Source organism: Azolla caroliniana, unplaced genomic scaffold, assembly GCF_043228905.1.
Source record: "Azolla caroliniana isolate FFs.n. ecotype wild unplaced genomic scaffold, voAzoCaro1.0.p SCAF_22, whole genome shotgun sequence".
NCBI classification, from domain to species: domain Eukaryota; kingdom Viridiplantae; phylum Streptophyta; class Polypodiopsida; order Salviniales; family Salviniaceae; genus Azolla; species Azolla caroliniana.
Window position 1 is genome coordinate 12731637 of NW_028230457.1, and position 24650 is coordinate 12756286.

At 38.2% G+C, this 24650-nt stretch overlaps 1 protein-coding gene across 1 annotated transcript; it reads right to left on the reverse strand.

Annotated features, from left to right (window-relative positions):
• Window positions 1–550: 550 nt before the first annotated feature.
• On the reverse strand, window positions 551–14757 carry LOC147850116 (uncharacterized). The gene is made up of 16 exons (XM_087336921.1): window positions 14395–14757; window positions 12281–12506; window positions 11764–12003; window positions 11551–11669; window positions 11348–11446; window positions 11170–11257; window positions 10582–10811; window positions 10298–10482; window positions 10021–10220; window positions 6330–6662; window positions 6139–6240; window positions 3764–4061; window positions 3388–3536; window positions 1987–2271; window positions 1065–1374; window positions 551–971 (listed from the first exon to the last, which is right to left on the reverse strand). Exons 1-15 carry the CDS (start codon window positions 14646–14648, stop codon window positions 1213–1215), a joined length of 2970 nt encoding a protein of 989 aa, XP_087193047.1. The 5' UTR covers window positions 14649–14757; the 3' UTR covers window positions 551–971; window positions 1065–1212.
• Between the last annotated feature and the right edge of the window lie 9893 nt (window positions 14758–24650).

Genomic DNA, 24650 nt, shown 5'->3' on the forward strand with positions numbered 1-24650 from the left:
AGGCCCATCACAAATGTCGATGGGCTATTGGTCAACTAATACTTCACGTAGGCCTCTATTGTATGCTTTCTTCAGCATTAGCATATAGTTCAAGATCATGTGAATTTTCTAGTTAATCTTTGCCCGAATATCAAAGCCATCACAATGCTGAAATGTATGAAATATACTTGTTAATGGTGATTTTTCCAACACTAACCATGAAACTCAATATCTTTATCAATTATGTCATCTGCTATGGCACATCCACTGTCTAAGTCACATAATCATATGAGAAAACACAACTTAATATATCAAAAATAAAATGATTGTAGACAATTGCTCATATAGGATCTGCTGCTTTATATCATCATACTGAGTTTATAAAGAACCAATGGTTTCCATTTTACTCCAGATTTATCAAGTATTCCACCGGTGAGCTTCATGCCAGCTAAAAGCACTTGAATATAGACATTTTGAGGTTTATATGCATTTAACATAAGACATGATTCTGATACATCCATATAAAAAAGTTAAGAAAAAGCTTCACAATGTCCGATTGACTGTGCCTTAATAAAAGAAATGTGAATAAAATTTGTATTAATGTTATGAAACAGTCAATGGTTTATCCATGTAGCACTATCTTTGTTTCTCTATAATTATGAACAATGTCATAAATAGCTTTTTGAGTACACCACAATAAACGTGATGATCCAAATATAATTTCATGTATACAACTTGGCTATTTCTATAGCCTATTTGAGATTATCACATACAGGTATATATATATTGTATCTTATAATGGAGCATGACTCCATGTAAACTACAAAGACTAACATAGTAATAAATGAAAACAAACAATTTTGGTATATAATATTAGTGCCCATGGACATAGTAATCTTTAAGAGTTAACTGTGTAATCAATCACAAATAATTACCAACTTTGATTTTGATATCATACAACACAGGTTGAGATCCTCCAAATAACACTGCCCCTGCCAAAACAAAACGAAAAAAGAGAATAAGAAAATGTTTACCTTTCAATATAAAAAAAGAAGGAAATGTTGATCTGCATCCACACCTATTACCATGCAGGTAAATTTCACATATTTTTGGTCCTTCAAATTTGATGTAGACACTTGGCTTCAGTAGAGTGATGTGTTAATATATTCGATCAATATGTTGATGTATTATGTAGAGAAAAGAATAACAATCTGGTAGGACAAAATTTTAGAGTTAAAGCCGTTCAACAACAAAGTGATCGATGACTTGGGCATTGTTATTTGGGTCAGGAAAAGACCGTTGAGGACTCCATGTACTAGGGCACTTCCTCATGTATGATTCAATCAATTTATTCTCCTTACACCATTCAGGATCAAGTACCCATTCCTTCGGAACCTGAAAAATATATATATAATATAAGCAAAAACAAAGATAAAAACATGCAAAAAACTTCGGATGCATTTTTACACCAAGAAAGAGGATCATAGGAAACTTAATACTTGGCCAAAAAAGACAATCATTTTAACTTTCAAAGGTTGATTGGAAGGTTTTCTCACTATTTCTTAAGTTCAAGGTTTTATTCTAATAAAATATTTAAATTTCGTCTGCAATGTTAGCCAAATTTTAAGCAAATGTTTAAGGAATCCATAAAAACAAAGTGTATTGTCAGGGTTTCACAAGAAAACAGCCCTGAACAGCAGCACATAGACATAATTACAACACCTGGAACAGCACATAGATGACAAAGATGTGAAAGCTATATATCTGTATATATCTATATCTCTATCTATATGTATTTAATATTTATTTATATATATATATATATATATATATATGCAGAGAGAGAGAGAGAGAGAGAGATTACTAAAGAAAACACTCTGGAAGAACATACACATGATAGATTAAGAGTGAGTGAGAAATAAAAACAATTCCTACAGCCTTTAACAGCTTCACAGATATACATTATATACACAATAGATGAAGGGCAGCAAGAAACCAACAACAAACCTTGTCAACAGCAATTGTATACACTTCCAGGCTCCCAGATCTTGTGATGTGAAAGCGGGTAAAAGACTTATAGTTTGCTATTCTCAACGAAGAGAATGCTTCATCAAAATGGAGATGAAACCAGTTGATGCAGATGTAAAGATAGCAGCCAAAGACTAGAGAAACCACAGGCGTTGAGAAGACCCAATAATAAAGGAAGATACTTATGAAATACACAAACATATATCCTCGGGATAAAGCTGCCATTCCACTTTTGCATATACTGATGCGAGTCACCGCCATCACCTTGGAAGAGAAATACAAATAATGAATTGAACCATTAAAAAGAAATGTCACATGTATGAATAAGTAAACCATCAATATCACATACTAAGATATATCCTTTTTCATTTCAGTTTCCTCATGGTTAGTTGGTTAGACTAGTATATGTTGTTCCCCATGTGTACATTTGGTGCTTCTTTATAATAATAAAATGCCATATGAATGAGTTAAGCATAAATACCGCAATCATCGACATAGTAACTTCTTTGTCATTTGTCTCATGGGTTTCGTTAGTGAAACACAGTTTTCCATGCCTACATTTTGGTGCTTCTTTGTCCGCATACAGCAGACTCTACCTCCATGCTTGATAGTTTAGTTAATCTCTAAGGTTTAGGTTCTATTATATAATACCTCATTTAGCTAATAAATAAAAATAAATCATGTCATTCATGATGATTTTAGATTTGGTTTAGAGTTTTCTGAATTATACAGCTGGAGATGGTGGCTGAGAAAATCTCCAGGTTGAGAGATTATTGAAGTTCAAATTGTTATTGGATTGCTAATGTTTAAGACAGGAATGGTTGTCATGTCAAAGGTCATGTTATTGCCACATGAGGCTTTAGAAATGCATAGAGGAGAAGGTTTAACATGAGGTACAGAAGATGAAGACGAAGAATAGTCTCGTCATTGATAGGATTGCAGCATAGAAAGTGTCTTCAGGCGTATGGTACTCAAATGAAGAAGACATGAAATGGAAACGAAAGTAACCGTGGTCAAATGTAAGGGCCAAGAATTCATGAAGTGGAAAAGTGCAAACATGAGCTTTCTGGATTCTAGAGACCCTAAAACAAAGTAACAAACCACTTCATACCAAACAGTGTCGTGCATACAGCTAGCTATAAGTGATTCTATAAATATTATGAGATCAACCAGATGCTTGCAAAACATGTTAATTTTCAACATAAACTCAGCACATACTTATCTATTCAAAATTGTGCTTTTGTGCTTGTTGCATTATTGCAATATTCCAGTTGTATTATTCAGGTGTTTAAATGTACATTCAACTAGCACACTCATGTTCCCTAAATTTTTATTCTCTATTCTGCCTAAAAAAAGAACTTAAATGAAAAAATATAGTACCTCTGGAACATCAAAAGCTGACATAAGATACTTGATGCATGCAGGATACAATCCAAATGTCCAATATTCAATCCTAGCCTTCAATCCAGTTGGATCTGGGAAATTTTCATTCTCAACAGATCTATACCATTCATATAATGTATGATAACCTGCAAAATGACAAAAATCTATGCAAGTTAAAAGATGTCCTTGGGAATAGAAATCTAAAATGATCTATATACGTCAAATTTAAAAATTATTCATATGTGCGAAAAGATTGATGACAGCTATGTAGAAAGAAATGCCACATCATTTAAAACATTCATAAACCCAAATTGAAAGAAACTAAATGTGAGCATAATAAATTTCGAGAGATATATAAGAAATCCTGACTTGCCTGCTGTGCCTAAGAGGCCATGTCGAATACATATCTCAATCCCTATCTCCAGTAGTAGCATCAGAACCATGGCCGCAGTCAAATGTGCACTCACATGAACCAAACCCAACACCATACGGCGTTTTCTTGAAATTTTTGCAGGAACAAATAGATATGAAAATATTAGCAACACCACGGTTCCACCAAGAGATATGTACGAATATTCGAGCATGTTTAGAAACATTGTCCATAGTGTCGACAAAAATTCACTTGCATGTCCAATCAATGAATTATCTTGCAGGATCTTGTCAAGATCACACTAAAAACAAATATTCACAATTAGCTTCGAAGAAAAGAAAATGCTTGCCAAATAGTAACAATACTGAAAACAGAGAACTTAAAAAACACGTGATTTCACTTTAAAAAAACATAAAACCACATGCAATGACTTCTTATAAAACATTATGCACTCCAGCTCCATTGTAATCATGCAGAGATCATTAAGACTTCATACCATTATCCATAGCTTTGTTTAGGAATATTTCATAATGCATGAATGCACGCACACACAATGCCCACAGGTGAGTGTGCCTCGCCAAATATTGATGCAAGATCTACAGGATATTCCAATTGATGATGATTATTTACAGTCAAGAATATGGGGAAACTTTACCACTAAATTTTAACACCCACATAACTAGACAACGGCACTAGTTGCTTCCTAACCAATAAGCAACATTAAGTATAGAAGAGAAGACAACATCAGTGGGATTAAAAGCATCAGAAAGAGCCATGATGGAAGAAGATTTGTCTCGACTGACAAAGAATACAGAAGACGGGGGCACAGGTATCCTATCTATAGCAGGGAAATAGCACCATAAGTTAAGTGCAAATATGCCTAAAAATGTTTGTATATAATAGGCAACCTGCTGTAATAAAGAGAGGACAGTGGAAGAAGATTTTTCCTGACTGATAAAGGATCCAGGGCGAGGGGTCACCCTAGCTAAATACAGACGTCGAACTGTAGGTTAGCTATTTGTAGGTCTACTGGCAATGGTCAAAGGAAGTTGGATATAATAAGCAAGCTCGAGTAATAGAAGACTGCTGATTGCTATTATGTACCCTGCCAAAAGTTTGTGTGTGCATGTGATATATGAGTAGTTGTGCTAACCTGCTCCTAAGTTGCGCCCAGAGTCTATGCCATTGACCAGTTTGCAGTCTGACCAATGGCCTATTCTAACCATTCTGCTCCAACACCAAACTCTTTAGCAATCCTACATGCACATTGGTGTTCCCTTCTTTCTTCAGCACAGATATGTCATCTTTGGCTCAAGCCATTAGTGCATGCTAGCATCGACCTTGCCATGTCCTTTCCCAAACCATATGGCACTTCGTACAGGGTTCTTCCCCAAGAAGTTGTCCCACTTCACCCTCAGCAGGATATTCTGGATGAGCAATCTTGCTTATCGCCCCTGTTGCGCAACCTTGCGCATTCACATTGCACGCCAACGCAGGACTAAAAGAGCAGACTTACCCAGGATTGCTTCAGTTCAATGGTTTCAGCTTTTGCAGCCAACAGCAGCCAGGGAACTTCTGTGCACATTTCGCCACACCAGACGCCAGTAGACATCACAGTTGCACTAGTGAAGCAAGTGTTCAGGCTGTCTGACCACAAACCAGAGGACACACAACTGCCACACAGTGAAGTCGAGGAAGGGAATTTCCCAAGAAAGGTGATATGAAGGATGTATAATGGGTGTGCATACCACAGCTTGATGGCTTCCCATTCACTACAGTATGCTTGATGTGTATGTTTGCTGGCCGGATTGTTCCAAGACCAACACAACTGCCTGTTCTTGCCGCTCTAATGCACTGAACTAATTATGCTCATTCAGATTTTAAACAAATATACAACATTGCATCTATCAGATAAGTTCATCCCCCATTAATTCATAGAGAACTGACTCAATCACACTTGTCAAATTTCATGTGCCATGGTGCATAATTTCTTGGTAGGACAATTAAGATAAAATGGCAGCCAAGAAGCCACACTGGTGTACAGAGGCATGTTTAAAGAGAATAACTGCAAATGATATTACGGTGACGCCTTCATGTTCTTAAATAAGGATTGCACATCCAATAGGAAATTTCTTCTAACAAAAAGGTTATAGACCATGTTTCATTTCAGACTGCCATCTTATCTGCACAATCTAATGATGATAGGCTGCCTGTATCAAAAGGTCAAATGAGGACACAGGAGTATTGGGGCATCAAAAGCTAGTTGTATCAAATCTACCTCCATATTTATGCTTAAGTTACAATACATATTGTATGCATAAATAAGATAGCAAGACTTCAGTCTCACATAAATAAATGGAGCAGGGCCATAGTTTTACCTGTGGAAATGAAGAAAGCACCAAAACAAAATACACTATACCACCAATCGCATCAAAACGCCAATTTTTTTTCCGAAACTTCAGGATATTTCCCAAGGCCATCTGAAAATCAAAGACTTATAAGATACCCTAGCAAAGTTAAAACATTTGCACCTTTGTGTTATCATCACAAAAGTAAACCATATACTCACTCTCTTTGAATCTGAGAATGATGGATACACAGATTTCTTCTCATATGAAGATCCCAAAAAGTAATCAAACTTTGCAAACACATGTGTGGGGTGCAGGAAAGCCCCACCACATCCATTGACAATAAGGTGTTCTACATTTGGAAGTTTTTGTGACTTAACAGCTGAATGGCGGAAGTAATGATGTAAATCACCTGCAATCCTGATTCTGCAACGATCTTTTAAGAGATCTTGAATTAAAATAGACACATTTGTCCCTGTTGTATTGCGCCAGTACCAATCCAGCAACCAGGAAGGTTCATGTGTCATGATTATGACAGAATCCTTTTTCTTCACCTTGAAATACCAAAATTGTGTGTTCATTACATATATCATTAAGGGAATAAAAGAGTTAACAAATGAAAGCCAAATCAGTAGAAGTTACATTAAGATACTACTCAAATTTGAAAAAATAGTAATAATAATAGATATAACTACTTGAAAATGGATTCACAGCTCCCAGCTACAGCTGGTTGGTTGTGACCTCTATGCACTACTAGTTCATGCATCTAGATGATAACAGGAAATTTGAAAAACACATACAAATTACAAGCTACCATCTACCGCATCAATACAATCCAAATCTACATAAACCTGAACTTATTAAATACATTTGAGTGAGTACCATACGTATATATGGATTTTGTGTATGGATACAATAGGCACACAGTTAAGTAGTAGCACATATATTAACCATAGTTGAGAGTAACATGCCCAAAAATCAAGAATGTGAGTCCTGACACCACCAGAGGTAGATTTTGCTATCCCATTATATTTGCATCAAGGCATTCCTAATGAAAGAACAAGCACCATCATGGCTAGTGGCTTACCTTCCCCAAGGTTCTGGATCTGTGGATCCCAGGTAACAGCGCAAATGATTCTGGTCCAAAATGCGTGGTAGAAAGCATATCTGATTCAATGCAAATTGTTCTGCACACTCTTGAAGCACTATATTTAAGATGCTTCACAGCACGGCAAGATAATCGTAGTGTGCCAAGATACTATAGACTATGCCTCTTGTGTTCCATCAATGCCAGGAAATCGAATTTTTAAACCATGAGTCTTAGCTCTCAGTATGAGTCAAGGTGCAAGATGTGGTTAACAAAAACTTGATTTAGGGTAACCGCTTTTCGACCAGGATGATTTTCGTTTTTTGACTATGCCCAATGAAAACAATTATGCTCACCATACAAATAATTGGGTCTTCCTCTTTTTCTAGACACACTACAATGACAAAGAATTGATGCATCTGACTTTTTTTATGCCACTCAATTGCCCTGGAATAATAGGCTATGTCGATCTCTTCTTATGTAAAAATTAAAAACTGATGCCCAACGGCCAAAACCATAAAATCTGTAACCTAATGAGGTTCACTTTGAACTGTTTCACGACAGATGTTTAAAAGAATGGGCAATAAGACTTCAGGGTGTATACTTATATACCTATGTCCAACTTTGTCCGTTAATAAAAACAAAACGTATCAGGTTGCTATTATGATTTCTATACTCTACAAAACTTTATCATAGCAAAAACATTGAACATTATATTAATTATGATATGGAAAATCCAGTGTGAAACAGATATGGAGGTTTTTTCTGCTAGCTGGACAAAACTACCATTGTACCGATCTTCAAGAGCAGAGATCCCATGATATCTAGCAACTATAGGACAATAAGGATTGGGCATTACTTGGCTAAAGTATATGCGTCAATCCCAAAGTCAGAATTGAATGTATGTGCAGAGAGAAATAGCTGCCATTCAACCAGACAGGCAGGTTTCCAAAAGGGGTTTACCACTTTGGATCACATACGGACACCATCAATGCCCTTAATAAGGAACGAATAACCCATAAAAAGTAGAAACTATTGTTGCTTTGTGGGTTTCCAGGAAGACTTTGACATTAATAAACATGCTCAGCTCACGGAATGCCTAGGAAGTCATTGAAGTCCCAGTGGATATGTAATAGGGAATCTATGCACCATATGAATTATTGTCAGGAAAAGTGTGGATTCATCATGGGTTGGCGAAGGTCGTGACTAGCATGATTGGAATGAAACAAGGATGCCCACTATCACACACTTTTTATCTTTATATAGATTGGGTATATAACTGCATAGAGTATTTGGGTGGTTCAGGAGCCTGATTGGCAAGGGCAGCCATACCAATATTACTATAAGCTGATATCATTGTGTTTATTTCTGACTACTTGAAGGGACCACAAAGACATCAATTCTTTAATCACTTTGTATCAACAAATATCTGTCAGTAAACCTTGATATAAACTCAAGTGATGTGTTTTACTGCCATTGAAGTATGGGTAAAGAGATCAGAACCAGAAGCTAGACAAAAAGAGGTCATACACACAATCCTACACATATAGGAGTAACACTCACCAGGCATCTGTTCTCCAACTTATTTGGGATCTTCCAAACCAAAAGCACTCAAAATTGGCACATATGTCATCAAAACAGTTGGTTAAATATTGAGATAATCAATATTGGTATGCTGAAATGCAAGAAGGGTTCCAATAACATGGCATAAATATAAATACCCTACTCTCACTACTATATTGCTCAGATAGTCCACACCTGAACATGACCAAAGAGAAAAATAATAGAGTGATCTGAACTGATATCATATAATTAGATAGTGAGAGAACATGGGCCAACCCAACAACATCTCCTAGTAGAAAGATGGACCATTATAAGGCACTTTTTTTACACATGTAACTGAAGGGATTTATGACTTGGCCATTTTATATGAATACGGAACCATCCCACACACACTGTAATGTGATAGGGAAGCTCAAGAACTCTATATCAGTTGGAGATTGAAATACGCAGACACGGACGCTAATCTATGGACAAATGGCTGTCCATTGTGCCATCAAGGGTAGAATCAGAAGAACACTATGTTTGCCATTGTTTTTTTTTATGAAATGAGATGGAGATACCATTGTTTCTTTCCAACAAGGCTTTGGCCCACTACACAATGTAATGGAAGACAAAAGTCAATAATCCCTGGGACTGTTCTTGGGACATAAGAGAGATGCTGAAGCACAACCAAACGACCACAACAGTTCATCAAAAAAGTATCATCACAACTTTCTTTAGCTGCATCACTCTCTCCTATGCCCCAAATGAATCAAGGGCTACACACGTGGGGTCTCTACTAAACACTCAAAAGTGATTTTACAATAGATAGGATAATAGCAATTCCTCATGAACATAAGTGTTATCCTCTTAAGCCACAGCTTCCATCACATTTGTCATCCACAGATAAAGGCCATTATCACCAAGCAATGGAGGTGCTTCTCTCACTTAGTAGGCCTCGCCATCTTGAAGATCTTTTGGATGTAAAACTTTCAGTTTATCTAAGTTCAAAATCGTAAGTCCTTAGCTTAATGAGATTCTTTGGTACCTTATATTTAGATGTATATTTTTTGGACTGCTGTTCTCAAAGATGAGACCAACATTTTAAGATGCAATCTCTTGTTCGTTCTCATAGGCCATTTTGGCCTCTTAAAAGACATTAATATATCTTTCTTTTGTTCTTTTTTTCTCCTACCTTTCCTCTTTCTTAATAGGAGAATAATATATGCAATTAATCAAATGATTCACTTGGAAATACTAAAGGTGTAGGCTCAATTACACACCTGTTTTCTAATTAATTCAGAAAAGTAGCGAAATTGCAATATGTCTATGTCTGCATAAAGTGCTTGATCTAGACCAAAAACCCACCAGCCATGTGGAAGCCGCAATGCAAAGTAGCTCTTCTTTTGGGGTAAAAGCCAACCACCAAGCCAGCTTTTGTGGCAAACGTATCGGACAAATGTTTCAAGCCCATCAAGCCAATCTACAAGTGCAAAGAAAAATCTCGTTATTAATTTGTAGAAATAAAAAAAAACTCATAGATACAAGAATTATACACACCATGGTTTCCTGGAATAGCAAAGCATTGTGGACCTTCATAATCAGCAAGAGATTGCACTCCACTTGGAAGCTCTGGTTTTCTGACAGCTATGTGTGCTTCCTTATAGAAAGGAGGGGGTTGTAATGCATATTGAAAGGGACGGAAAAGACGATTCTCATATGAAGAGGGAGATGGGTTAGGATAACTGCAAAAGCAGAGTACAATTACATTATGTACACAATGCCACAATCCACAAGCATCATGATGAGCCACACAAAATCTGAGAAAAAAAACGGTGACTCACGCAAGATCTCCTCCAATCATTAACAAATTTCCACGTTGTAGGCATTTCTGGTTTCCCTCGACCTCTAACTTTAATTGAGGCTGGGCAAGAAGGCGGGCCACTGTATATGTGGAATTACCACCGTCTCCTGTGTCTGCCATGAAGTCAAACCAGAGTTCTTCACGCTCACTCATATGACTGTACAAAAAATCGTCCTGTTTAGAGCAGGGCTGATCTTTCGCCATAGCAGCCTGTCAGTAGGAAACATCACAACCAGGCAGATGCAATAAGCCACTCCCTAACTAATATATTAGCTTCAAGCTTATGAGTACAATGAGCTTGTTGCCCAATAGTAGAAAATAATTGTGAGGGAAGTCAAGGTCTGAGTCCTAAATATGCATAAAACAGCTTTGTTATCATGTCCCAAAACATTCTGTGCGGCAACAATTCAACATTTTGATCTTACAGCTTGAAAAGTTCACACGAGATCACAATCTTCCTATGAGATTCTATTTTGCAAACCTAACATGATATTTGATCACTCCCATATCTTTTATTGGGTTATGTCAAAATCACTGCTAAAAATCGACCATTTATGTACTGAAATACCTGCATGGTTCTCATGTCAAATCGGCCAAGAAAGAGAGTGACGGATACTAAAAGGTCAAATGCAGTTTTAAACAAGTCAGCTGATGTCCTGCATAAACGGAAACAAATCATAAGTAACAACAACAAAGAACCAATTTTTCAAAAAATCCAAAGTTTAAAGGTAGTTATAGAAAAATACCCAGAATACCAGGGCACCATATCCAAGAACATGGGATCCCTGTTGACAGTGGCCTGCACCTTGGAATCAGTAACCTTCTGAGGATGTGTCAAAGCCCAACTGTCAATAAACATAGAGAAAACCCTGAAATTTAGTTCTCGGCATCTCAAAAACCATTTAAATTTGTGATTTTTATAAGACATTTGTTTTGTGAATATATTTACCCAGTTGAGCGCTCAACAACATAATTTGCTATATACAACCCAATAAACGTGGCCCACAAAGAGTATACTGGTGATATAATGTTATCAGATGCACCAACACATCCTTCATTGCAAGCTAGCTACAAGTGAAAAAAGGGAATATACTGAAATTAAGACTTCCTTTGAAGCATTCAATTAATAAGCAACAATATGAGGAACCAGTTACGCATATACCTCTCCATATAGAACCCACTTCGAAAAGACAGGATAGTCATTGGCAGAACCCACAGGCCCTAGCCAAGTAGAGCATATTTGCTCTTTGGCATCATGCCATCCCATGACCCATGTTTTGTTTGAACTTTTTAAGTAATCGAATATTATTTGACTAGACCTTTGCCGTCCAAAAGGGAGAATCCGCGAGGGAGCGCGGTTGCCACAATGACTGTAGAAGACACAGCAAGCTATGCTCAAAACCTGGTAATATTTATGTAACATCGGTTACCCCGTGACAACAAAACTTACATTTTGGATTGATGATGGAAGAATTAAGTTCAAAACAGGATCTTAACATTTGATCTCAAGATGGACTGTTTGACTTCAAATGGACACATTATATTTGAGTTGATAATGGGAGAATTTTAGGCTCAAAAACATCTTACGCTTGAATTAGTGAAATTTTCAGTTCAAAAAGTTACATGGCATATGTCCACCGACAACGGAGAATTGAAGTTAAAAACAAATGATATCTTACCACACTATTCTGCAGTATAGTGAGAATCTCGGGCCTCTTCCCAGCCAGACGGGCTGCAAGGCCGAGATACCATAGCATCAAGAAACATATATGAAAAGCTGCTAGTGCAATAACAGAGGATAAAAACAATGTCAAAAAGAGTGATAAGTTCATCTTCAGATCAACTCCCATGGACTGGAAACTCGGAAGATGATAGCATGCTGCAATTAATAACCAAGCCACATACCTGCCATCACATGGACAGGGACCATGTTAGGTCCAGAATGCAAATCAAAGCTATTTGACAGAATTAATTGCATTTCACAAACTTCTTGGGCAAAGGTGTCATGCTGACATGGTCAAAAAACAATTGGTTGCAAAGAAAGTATGGGCGATATCTGAGGATTCGAAGGGTAAAGTGTTGAACCACAATGTTTCTAGGCAAAATGCTAAAATTGCACCAAGTGGATTTTAGCTTTGTTTCCAACAAAGTTAATTTTACAGTTTTCGCTACGAGGGTACATATTAAAATGGTGTTATGTGAAATTAAACTCGTTCTCAACTCATAAAATGTAAAGTTTTCTGAAGCTATCCACTTTTAACCATTGGTTAATGCTGAGCACTACATTTTTGGCAGAGATTCATCTTCTATGTAAACCTAAGTAGAATGAATAAAAAAATACACAAAAGTCCAGTCTCTTAACTATGGCAAACTAGATTGTGCATGGATAAAGGTTTCCACATTCAATTGACCCTATCTCTAGCCTGCTGTATGCACAACAGTCTCCATCCGATTAATAATCATCATATGCAATGGAAAAGCAAGTAAATTTATCCATACATAAGAAAATGGTCTAGGTTCTAGCCTTACTATTGTCTCCTAAATGAAGATTATGTCTGTACACAACAATGTCCATTATATTAAGAGCTATGAGCCTAGTGCATAGATCAATCAATCTAAATCTAAATGATCTACCTCAAATCTTAATACTGAATCCTAACAAAGGTTATGTGAGTGTAACTAACAATATCCAGAAGATTGAGGACTATTATAAGCAATGAAGACCATATCTATCAAGATTGTGGATGGATGAAGCCATTTACAATTGTCTAGCTGGAGCCTTAACATTCACATCTGCTGAAGGTTATATGTACGAATACAGCAATATCCATGAGATTAAGGACTACTATATCTAATGGAGACCATACCTATCCAAAAGGTGCCTGTATAATGCGATCCATATGCAAATGGATCTAAATCTACCTTTAATACTGATTCCTACTGAAGAAACGAGGACCATATTCATCTCGATTGTGCATGGATAAAGCCCTCTATATGCAGATGTTCTATCTGGAGCCTTATCATTCACATCTACTTAAGGTTATATATACAAATATAGCAATATCCATGAGATTAAGAACTACTATATCCAATGGAAACCATACCTATCCAAAAGGTGCATGGATAAAGCAATCCATATGCAAATGCATCTAAATCTAGCTTTAATATTGATTCCTAAAGAAGGTTATGTGTGTTAACAAACAGCAATATCCATAAGGTAAGGAACATTACATAGAATCTAGGATCGAAAAAAAAATTCAAATCAAGAATTAATTGATAGAATCATCACAATAATGATCATTATATGCAATTTAGAAGCAGCAGACCAGCACAAAATAAAATAAGAGAAGGACAAAAATAGCAATATCCATACAATTCCGGAGCATTGCATACTCTCTAGGACCAATATAAGCATAACAATATCCATAGCATCAAGGAATATCAAATCAGCCAAAAAAACAAAACACGACAACAATAACCATAAGTTTAAGGACTATCAGATCAAATAAAATAATACATAATTACAATAGAAAACACATTAAAAAAGCAATACAGTACATAGCATACCAGACACAATAAACAGCATCTATAATGAACTAAAAAAAATCATAATTAAAAATACAAAAATCTAATATATATACAAGAAACGTGCATAGAAAAAATACAAATAATATACAGATAGAATACCTAATATAGAAAAAATACAGCATAATATGCATATAGAAAAAACCAATTTTAAAATATATACTAAAACTTTAGAATAACTGTAAATAAGGTAACAAAATGAGCTTACCATCTGCTGAAGTTGGAGTAGCTAGGTTGGATTGTTTTGCCATAGAATGGAGAAGAGAAGAAGTAGAAGAAGCCCAACAAGCATCCATACATGTACCACCATTTGAGATTGTTATCCAATTTGAAGATAAGAGTATGCATGTTATCAGTAGATATGAAAAAAACAGAACCTATAAGCACTGCAAAAACAGCATGTCTTGAATGCTCGTGTGGGTATGGATATGTATGTGTTAACATTGTCCTCACAGTATCCATGGCTTAAAATCACTCAAAAGAACATAAAACGCATAGGAAGGATTAATGAATGAGGAGATGGGTTGTTTCCTTTTCCCTGAAATGAACCCAAATTTTGGTGAGAGAACAGCGGGGGATGGGGGGGGGGGGGGGGGGGGGTTCTGCTCTCTGGTTTGTCTAGAAGAAAATAGCAACAAAAGAAGGAAATTGAAGACAGGAAGGAAAGCTAAAGAAGCAAGAAGAAAAAGAAAAAAAGCATCATCCACCGCCTGAAATTTTTCTTCTCTTCAAAATTCCTTTGCAATCCATGGTGTGTGAGTAGTAAGGCCCACGCTGATGTGGCATGATTTCATAGGATAAGAGACAGCCTCAAGCGTGGTGGGCGGGGGCGTGAATCCATCGTCTCGATCATACGGCCCATGCTGACATGGCACGATGTCATTGGTTCTCACAGACAATCTCGAGGGTGGGCGGACATCGTCTTGTTTGCTCGACAAAGCCTACACCAATGGGGAAAAGTCTGTGTAGATCACATACGTGGCTTCTTCACGCTGATGTGGCACGATTTCATTGGTTCTCACAGACAATCTCGAGGGTGGGCGGACATCGTCTTGTCAACTCAACAAAACCTACACTAATGGGGAAAAGTCTATATAAGATCACACGCGTGGTTTCTTCATGCTGATGTGGCACAATTTCATTGGTTCTCACAGACAATCTCGAGGGTGGGCGGACATCGTCTTGTCTGCTTGACAAAACCTACACCAATGGGGGAAAGTCTGTGTAGATCACACACGTGGTTTCTTCATGTTGACGTGGCACGATTTCATTAGTTCTCACAGACAATCGCGAGGGTGGGCAGACATCGTCTTGTCTGCTTGACAAAACCTACACCAATGGGGAAAAGTCTGTGTAGATCACACACGTGGTTTCTTCATGTTGACGTCGCACGATTTCATTAGTTCTCACAGACAATCTTGAGGGTGGGCAAACATCGTCTTATCTAGTTGACAAAACCTACGCCAATGGGGAAAAGTTTTTGTAGATCACATGTGGTTTCTTCATGCTGACATGGCACGATTTCATTGGATCACTGACAATCTCGAGGGTGGGCGGACATCATCTTGTCTACTCGAAAAAACCTACACCAATGGGGGAAAGTCTATGTTGATTACACGTGGTTTCGTCCTGTTGACGTGGCATGATTTCATTGGATCATAGACAATCTCGATGGTGGGTAGACATCTTCTTGTTCACTCGACAAAACCTACAGCAATGGGGAAAAGTTTGTGTTGATTGGCGTGATTTCATTGGATCATAGACAAATTTGATGGTGGGTAGACATTGTCTTGTTCCCTCAACAAAACCTACACCAATGGGGAAAAGTTTGTGTCGATTACACGTGGTTTCTTCTTGCTAACATAGCATGATTTCATTGGATCACAGACAATCTCAAGGGTGGGCGGACATCGTCTTGTCCGCTCGACATGTGAACTCAATGCATATCATTTGAGCCCTAATGTTATGGTATCATAGGCCACAAACTACATGGGGGTCGAGCACCTTATAGTTTCATGTGGCAACCTAGGTTGTGTATCTTAATGCATCTTAATGCTTGGCTTTAAGATCGTCAACGTTGACATGGTTTGAAAATCATTGGTTCCAAACAACATGGATGTACATCTTCTTGTTCGTCTCTACAAGCTATGTTTATGCTATGCATCCATTACATAAAATGGTTATGAAGGAATTTGTGATCATGTGTGCCAAACAGTCATTAGTTGCAAACAATGTGAGGGTGGACATCTTTTTATTTGGAGTGATGTAGTACTTCATGATTATATGGTACAAAACCACAATGTGTTGCTTGTTGGGTAACCACTAACTTTGGCTAGATTAAAACTAGTTGACGGGCCAAAAGAACTTGTTTTCATCTTTACGTAGACAAGATCATTGTCACAAACAATAGGGCATGCAACTCCTTGGTCTATTATACATAATCTAATTTATATGGTCCATTTTGAAGTTCATCCATGTCACACAAACGCATCAATCTGGGGCATACAAGTTTTTGTTGGAATCTATTAACGCAAATTCGGTTAAGATAGAGCGAATGGTTAAATCCCACATTGATGTGGCAAAAAATCATTTATTGTGATGATATGGTATACCGAGCTTCTTGTTTGGCACCCATTAACTCATATGGAAATAGCCCTCGTGCTTCAAATGTGGAAATAGCTAAATTAATTATGTGGTGTAAATTTCATTTATAGGATGTTTGGCCCTAGTTATAGTGATTAGTAGACATGGGAATAATTTTGAATTAACACAAGCAAGAGAAGCAACCTTTGTGAAGTGCCCACATTCCCTAATTTTTTCCAAAGAAATAAATCATCTTGATGCATCCATTAGCTCATATTCATAGTATCACCTGTTTTCGTTTCAAATGAATCCATTATTTGTACACATTCATATTCTATTTTTAGGGTAAATTTTATTTTTCACTACTTTCCTCCAATTATTTTTTAGCATTTGTCAATATCAATTCATTGATACTTTGGAATTTAGAACTTCTGGATGTCATGTAAGTTGTAAGTTGTAACCATGTTGTCTTCAATCAACATAGGCCTAAACTAGTTTACATTCTTTGTGGATACCATTTTTATGACTTTGTCTAGGTCTTCATGCCCTTCCACTCAACAATTGTTTTGATTTTCTTGTGCACATCTCATTGATATACTTTGTACAAACTTAAGTATGTGCCGTTATATGGAAGCACGTTTTACCAAACAAATAAATGTTGTCCCTTGATAGATAAATGCTCAACTTGAATAAGTCAATTATTGGTTGGGATATATTTCACATGTTTGTGTGAGCCCTTTGCGGTTTTGAAAACAATGATTTTTAAAAATTCAACAATATTTCGGTCTTTAGGAAACGTGTTTATCTTAACAAAGAGATGCATGCAATTTGTTAGTTTCTAAATCACTCTATTCACAAACCCATGGTTGAAAACAACCTTCTTCGAGCAATTTATTTATTTATTTATCCAAAAAAAACCTACTTCCATTAGTTATAAAATTTTACAAATGAGAGTATTATATACAAATCAATGTAGGGACGCGATAGTTCCATCTTATGTGGATGCTCACTGCCTCGAGAAAACGAGAGGTTGACCATTGTTGGATGAAGGCCATTCGTTGTCTTTCAACTCCATTGGAGCTGCCCTTGAGGCCATCGTATTGGCTCTTTAGAGTGACTACAACGTCACTCCGTATCTCTTGCATTAACATTATTGGATGCGCGGTTTGGTTGGAGAAGACCCGTCTACATTGATGTTTCCATAGAATCCAAAGAGTTATTGGGTTGACAAATTCCAACACAACTTGAGATTTGGCATTAATAGGAGTTGAGTGGATATTGTCAATGGTGGGGAAAAAAACTTCTTGTGCTTTTATTACCAAAGTCATCTCCTCCTCTTGATGCCCATACCTGTCAACTAGGGCATGCCATGATAACCAACAAACATTTCCCCACTTGATTGTGGCTTGCACATGGCATAATTGCAATAGGCGACCAACCCCCACCATATTCTATGGGACTCTGGCAATCCCACAGAGCGTGTTGAATTGATTCTTTTGCATTTGGGCACGGGACACAATTAGGAGAGCTAAGGTTCTTACGATGCCATGCTCCAACCGGTAATGACTTATGTATTAATAGCCCTTGGAATGTGGTAAATCGCCTAATGTGTTATTGTTTCCAGATTTTTTGCCCAAACTTGGTGATAATCGTATGATGAACATGAGATGTGTGCTAGAACTTTCAGCAGCCAACTCTCGGGACGTTTGAGCGGCTAGAGTGTGGCGACCCAATCTAGTCATGAAATTGGAAGAAAGGAATGGTTTTGCTTCCTTGACCCACATAAGTATCATGCCATGTCGATTGCAAAAGGTCCCAATTGACCTTACATAGCCATGTGTTTTCATGAATACATATGTGCCATTCTGATTGTACTTTGATTGGGTCAGGATCTACAATCCATTTATGACAAGTATATGCGAGTACTCAAATTGCCATATTCAATATTGGTGTCTCATTGTCTCACAATTCATGGCCTTCAATCCTATATATTGTTTCCCTACTTCTTGGGATCAAAGAGCCCTCCTCGTAGTTTATCCACTTCTCCATTGTCGTCATTTGATTAGCAACTTCCCTAAGCAATATATTGTTATTAATTTCAGATCTCATAGGTCATCCACCCTTGATTCCATGAAGTATGTTGGCTTAATCTTGTATTGGCAATGACATAAACCGTCTCCAACATTCTATACTCTTTTCCTAGACCTTCTGCAATGCATCCCCCTGACAACCCCTTACTTGATCCAATTAATTGACCAGATTCATCTATGATACATGGGTTCCACAGGATGCGTTGATTGAGCCAAGCAGGTTCGGAAGTAGGTTGATCACACTTGAGCCCACGTCTTATGTAACACCACGCCTTCCACATGGATGCACTAAATCTATCCGCCAATTGGTGTGAGAAACATGGTTTGAGATCCATGTTTAGAATCCATCCTGTTTGGGGGGCCCAATTGGGCCCTTTTCGTGGCCTAAAGTAAGCAAAACGTAACCGCAATAGCATTTTCCAAGAGTCATCCCTTGGTTGAAGTCCTCGCACCACAAATTTGGTGAGTAGGGCTTTGGATTGTGAGAGGGGATCAATCAAACCCAACCCTCCTCTCGACTTAGGCCACGCCACCTTGGCCCGCGTTGCATAATCTTCCTTACTAGACCAGATGTAGTTGCGTATCAATCGTTGAATCTTATGTATACTTTCCTTGGAGATTGCCCAACATGATAGGTTGTACCATGATGTTGCAAGCATTACCTAGTTTGTCACTATGATGTGACCTGCTATCGAGAGTTTTTTCGAGCTCCAATGTATCAACTTTTGTTGAATGGAGTGAATAACTAGTGCAATCAATCATCGTATCCGGGGGAATGTTTAATCCAATTTGGAAACCCAAATATTTGGTGCTCACTCCCTAATTGATCCACTTGAAAGTAGGATGTGGGACCTGGTGCTATGCAGTATGTGTTTCATGACATAAAGTTTCTTCTTAAAACAATGATTTTTAAAAATTCAACAATATTTCCCTGTTTAGCAGGGGTGTTTATCTTAACAAAGAGGTGCATGCAGTTTGTTAGTTTCTAAATCACTATTCACAAACCCATTGCCAAATACATTCTTATTATATGAGAGAATATAGTTTTGGATTCTCCTCACCGGTTGTTAACATAGGATAGACATAGGTTCACCTTAGCTAAAGTAGCAAATAAAGAAATACTATGGAGTCGAAAATCCATCAAACCAAAGTAATTCTCAAAAGGATGATAATTGTAATTTAGACAAACATATTATAAAAGAGGTATTAAATCATACTTATTAGCTTTTAGCTCTTTCTTTATTATTCTCTTTAGTATTTTCTTGAGCTCTCAATCTCTTAATCTTCCACTAAGTGTAACCAATCTTATACCCATAAATTTATTGTATGACAAGCTTCTAACTTGTCGAGGAATAGAGCATTGATTGTTGTCAATGACCTTATGTGAAGGAAACAATTAATGCATCTCATTTACAATGTGGCATCATCATCGCTACCCAAAAGTGAACATTCTTGAGAGTAAATACTCATACCCCCATGGATACATAGAACTTAGAACCAAATTGAAATTAAATGGAAAGTGCTTGGTTGAGAGCTCAATTTAGGCAACATAAGGGGTCATGAACATGAAGTCGTTGTGGTAGCTTCAACAACTTCTGACAACTAAGAATGGATGCATAGAACTTAGAATCAAATTGAAATAAATGGGAAGTCTGTGGTTGAGAACTCAAATTATGTGGCACAAGGGGTCATGAACGTGAAGTTGACGTGGTAGTAATTCAACAACTTCTCTTAACTAAAGTCTCATTATTGATTGTTATGAGATGTTTGTGAGATCGTTAAATGTACCAGTGAAACACAAAAACTAACACATGTCCTACAAAGCCCCTAGAACTCACAAAAGAAGTATAGGGTCTAAGAATCTTAATTAATGTTAAGCATAATTAAGGAAAAAAATAAGGAAGAAAGGGTGCTAGTCCACTTGACGGATTTGTGTTCCATGTCCCATATGGCTAAGTACATACATGGGTTGTAACTTGGGTTTGAAGAAAAAGGCACAAGTGTATGAAGTTGGAGCATTACCACACTATGATAATCTCTATTGAAAATAATAAAGATGACCCCCTTCATGAAGGTAGCTAGCCTTCTTATATAGGCTCAACCTTAACACTTTGTTAGTTGTGCACTTGGTTGCTTTTTTATAAGTGGCCAACTGATGAAATACTCTAAAGTTATCTCCCATCATAGGATTGATATGACTCAATCCTCACATTCGTTCCTTATGAATTAGCCCATACCTAACCTTGAGATTAGAGAATTAAGGTTATGGTTATGCTCTTAACAAAGGCCTTGAAAGATACAATCAAAAGTAAAGTTGAGGGTGGTGAATGGCATGATCCAACTATAGAGGATGGCATTGGATTGCCCATTCACAATACATGGAGTAAAGTATTCTTTGTCATTCATAGTGATTAGGCCATCAAACAAGGCGGTTTATAATTGTCTCTTAGGATGTTTGTCCCTTTAGTCTAGTCGCTTGGTCATAAAGCTTGTAATGATGCAATATACGTGTGAAAAGACACGAAAACTTATCAAGCCAAAATATACACTCAAAAAGTTCACTAGGTGTTAGAGTCTAACTAATTAATTAAGGAAAACATAAGGAATTATAGATCAACGAAAGTAAAGAGGGGTCTCAAACCACCTGACCACCCCCTAACAACGATGTTAGATGAACCTGAACCTCCTCAATGTCCCATACCATCGACGGTTTATGTGAGTTGTACCTTGGGTTCTTATATAGGCAGAAACCATAAGGCCTGGTCCGGTGTGTTCACACATGACTACTTTATATGAAGTGGTCAGGTGATAACATGCTTAATAGGGATATCTCACACTATAGAATTGAATACTACAATTCATACCCTCATTCATTTTAGAATTATCATGCACATACTTGTCATAACATTAGGGAAAACTATGGAACCCCTACTTATGATCAATTATGATTATGCATGTACCACTAGGAGGAGGGCAAACCACTTATGGATTATTGATCTATGACCATTGAGTTTGAAATAGGACTTGTAATGGTTGAGGTAAACAAACCATGATACAATTTCAGTTTCATTTAAGGAGGAGTCAACAAGCTAGTAATGAGGTTGTTATTTTGATACACCAATGTGGAGGCAATTTTAGAGGATTGACCAGTACATGATGTAGCAAATATGTGTGAAAGTAAGGATTCAAACTCATGCATGGCCTTTTGTGATAACCTAATAGTTTACACTAGTTTTACGAGGAGAAAACAAATTACTATAAAGTAGATTTGAGGCCATGAAGATTACTTTACCATATTTATGAAATGAGGTAGTGTCAAATGCCCGATGGTGTGTGGCATTCCTACTATATTAGCCTAATGACTAGTTTTCGTCAAACTTTGCCTCAAACTTACACTCAACCAATGTGAACCTTGCAACTGAACCACATGTGTGAAGTTCTGTAAAGAAAATGTTAGTTGGTAAAAACAAATTGTGTAGTTGAAGACCAAGATCGAAGGAAGCTTCAATGAGTTGGATTTTTTGTTGAAGGACACAAACGTCCTTGTTGGACACCCACACATAGAGGTGGTTCTCTTGTTAAGATCCAACACACAAGTTATCTAGGAGTCGTCCTCGTCTAACTGAACATGAGATAACTTAAGCTCTTTTGTGGGAAAATCCTCTTGTAGTTCCATTGAGAAGCTCCTATTGTGCTTTAAAGTCTTGGTGTCAAGTTGGGATTGTGTTGAGCAACCATCACATCAAACCATGATGTGAAGAACAATTATGTGTAGCCAACAACCATTGTGAAAGGCTACCATCACGTGTTGCCATAATGTGCAAGCATCATGGGGGGTAACATCATTTGTAGTCGCCATTGGGGGAGCTATCATCAGGCACTACCATCACGGTGAGTAGTTGCATGTGTGGAGCTATTGCACATAATGTTGTGCCCATGCATATGAATTTGTTGTCTATGGTGAACCTCGATGTGGACAATCCTATTTGTGTCAACTCAAATTCCCTAACTTCCTTGGCCCCTATTCCTAAAGTTCATTCCTAAAGCTTAACGTTCAATCTTCCCCTTTCCTTACATATAAACACATACCCTACTACACATAAACATATACACTTTAGAATATTGTTACACACAAATAATTGTATACATACACCCATACTTACACATACAATTACACCCACATGCATTCATCAACACACACACACACACTTCTACGAACATTTAGCAAAATCATCCGTACGCAAATATACATATCACTAAACAAATCCACAATCACACAGAAGCGATGGCAGGAGCGCGAGCAACAACAAAGCGTGGAGTGGGAGCAGCAGAACAGGGCGCGCAGACAGGGCGAGTAGGAGTAGGCGCAGGTGCACGATGAAGAACGCGCGCGTTGTCCACCAAAGCAGGAGCAGGAGCACAACACCAGCTGCTGTCTAGGTACTCCCACACCCACAATCCTCCCTCCCTCCCCCAACCAGAAAACGCACATTAATTAATTAATTAAAAAACACACAAAACAAAGGGGGAAGGGAAGACCAACATAGATAGCCTCGCAAGACACATAACTCGCTATGGAGGGAGGAATCGAGCTTCCACCAACGACCATTTTGCTCGATGAAGAAGGTGGATCAGATCTCGACATTACGTTGTCCCCTGAGACCAACCGTTTCTTATCGGAGGAAATCGAATGTTTACGGCGTACCTCCTTCATATGTAGGTTTCTGGCAGGTAGACCAAGTCGGGGAATGGTTCGGGACATGTTCCAGGTGGCTGTGATGGAGAACATGCCGGTGATCAAGAGTGTCAGGGGTTTAGGGAAAAACTTCTTCCACATCTAATTGGGTAATGGCTCGCTAGCGCAACCACTGGTCGAGCTCAAGGTACTCGAACTGAAGTACGACAAGGTGTTGCTCCGGCCATGGTCACCAAGGTTCAATCCGATTGAAGAGTTACGGAAACTCAACAACCCTAGGGTGATCATCGCAACATTTCTCGGCCTCCCTCCTCATTTGTGCCATTTGCTCCCTCTTTTTGGCGAACAAATAGGGATGATATGTCCTCAAAAAGTGTCAATGGCAGACACAGTTGCGGAGGTGCCCAAGTTGCGCATCTTGGTGCCTTCCCTCCATGGACTTCCATCAAGGATTAGACTCTACTCTGAGGAGCTAGGTCTCACAGTGGTGAAAGTGGTTTACGAGGGACTCCCGGGACAGTGTTTCATTTGCAAACAGACAGGACACCTAGCTAAGGCGTGTCCTCGCAAGACTGGAAAGGGAAGCTCGGGACCTCGACCCTCGGGCAAAGTCGGGCCAACCAAGGGTGACGAGGCTCCTTGGATACCCGTTAAGAAGAAGGGGAAAATTGGAGGCCTAGGTGCATCCTCTTCCACCCTTTTTCTTGACCACCCCTTTGAAAGTAGTCCCTCTACCTTGTCACCAGCAAGCGCGGACAAGCAACCCTTGAAACGGGTAAAGATCCTCTCTGGGAGTGTTGATGCACCCGACCTACAGGTGAGAGCTACCAACAGATTTACACCTCTTCAAGGGTTAGGGGATGGCGACCCAGAAGCGTTGGCAGCAATGTTGTCCCCATGCGACTCCTCATGCCTTCCCCCACGAGAGCCTGAACTTGTGTTCTCTACCCCGATGGAGATGCAACCCCACCTCGTACCCCACCTAACCGCACCCCAAGTGACCACACAATTAGCATGTATCCATATCAACAACCTTAATACTCTATGCCATATTTGCATAATTTTAGGAGAAGACCACAATACATGCTTAATTGA

Bases quoted from the DNA above. Each gene is read 5' to 3' on its own strand.
- LOC147850116 (XM_087336921.1), bottom strand. From the start codon at position 14,648: ATGGATACTGTGAGGACAATGTTAACACATACATATCCATACCCACAC. The intron at 12,004-12,280 runs GTAAGATATCAT...AAATATTACCAG, and splicing joins CTATACTGCAGAATAGTGTG to GTTTTGAGCATAGCTTGCTG. The intron at 10,812-11,169 runs GTATTTCAGTAC...TCCTACTGACAG, and splicing joins TTGACATGAGAACCATGCAG to GCTGCTATGGCGAAAGATCA.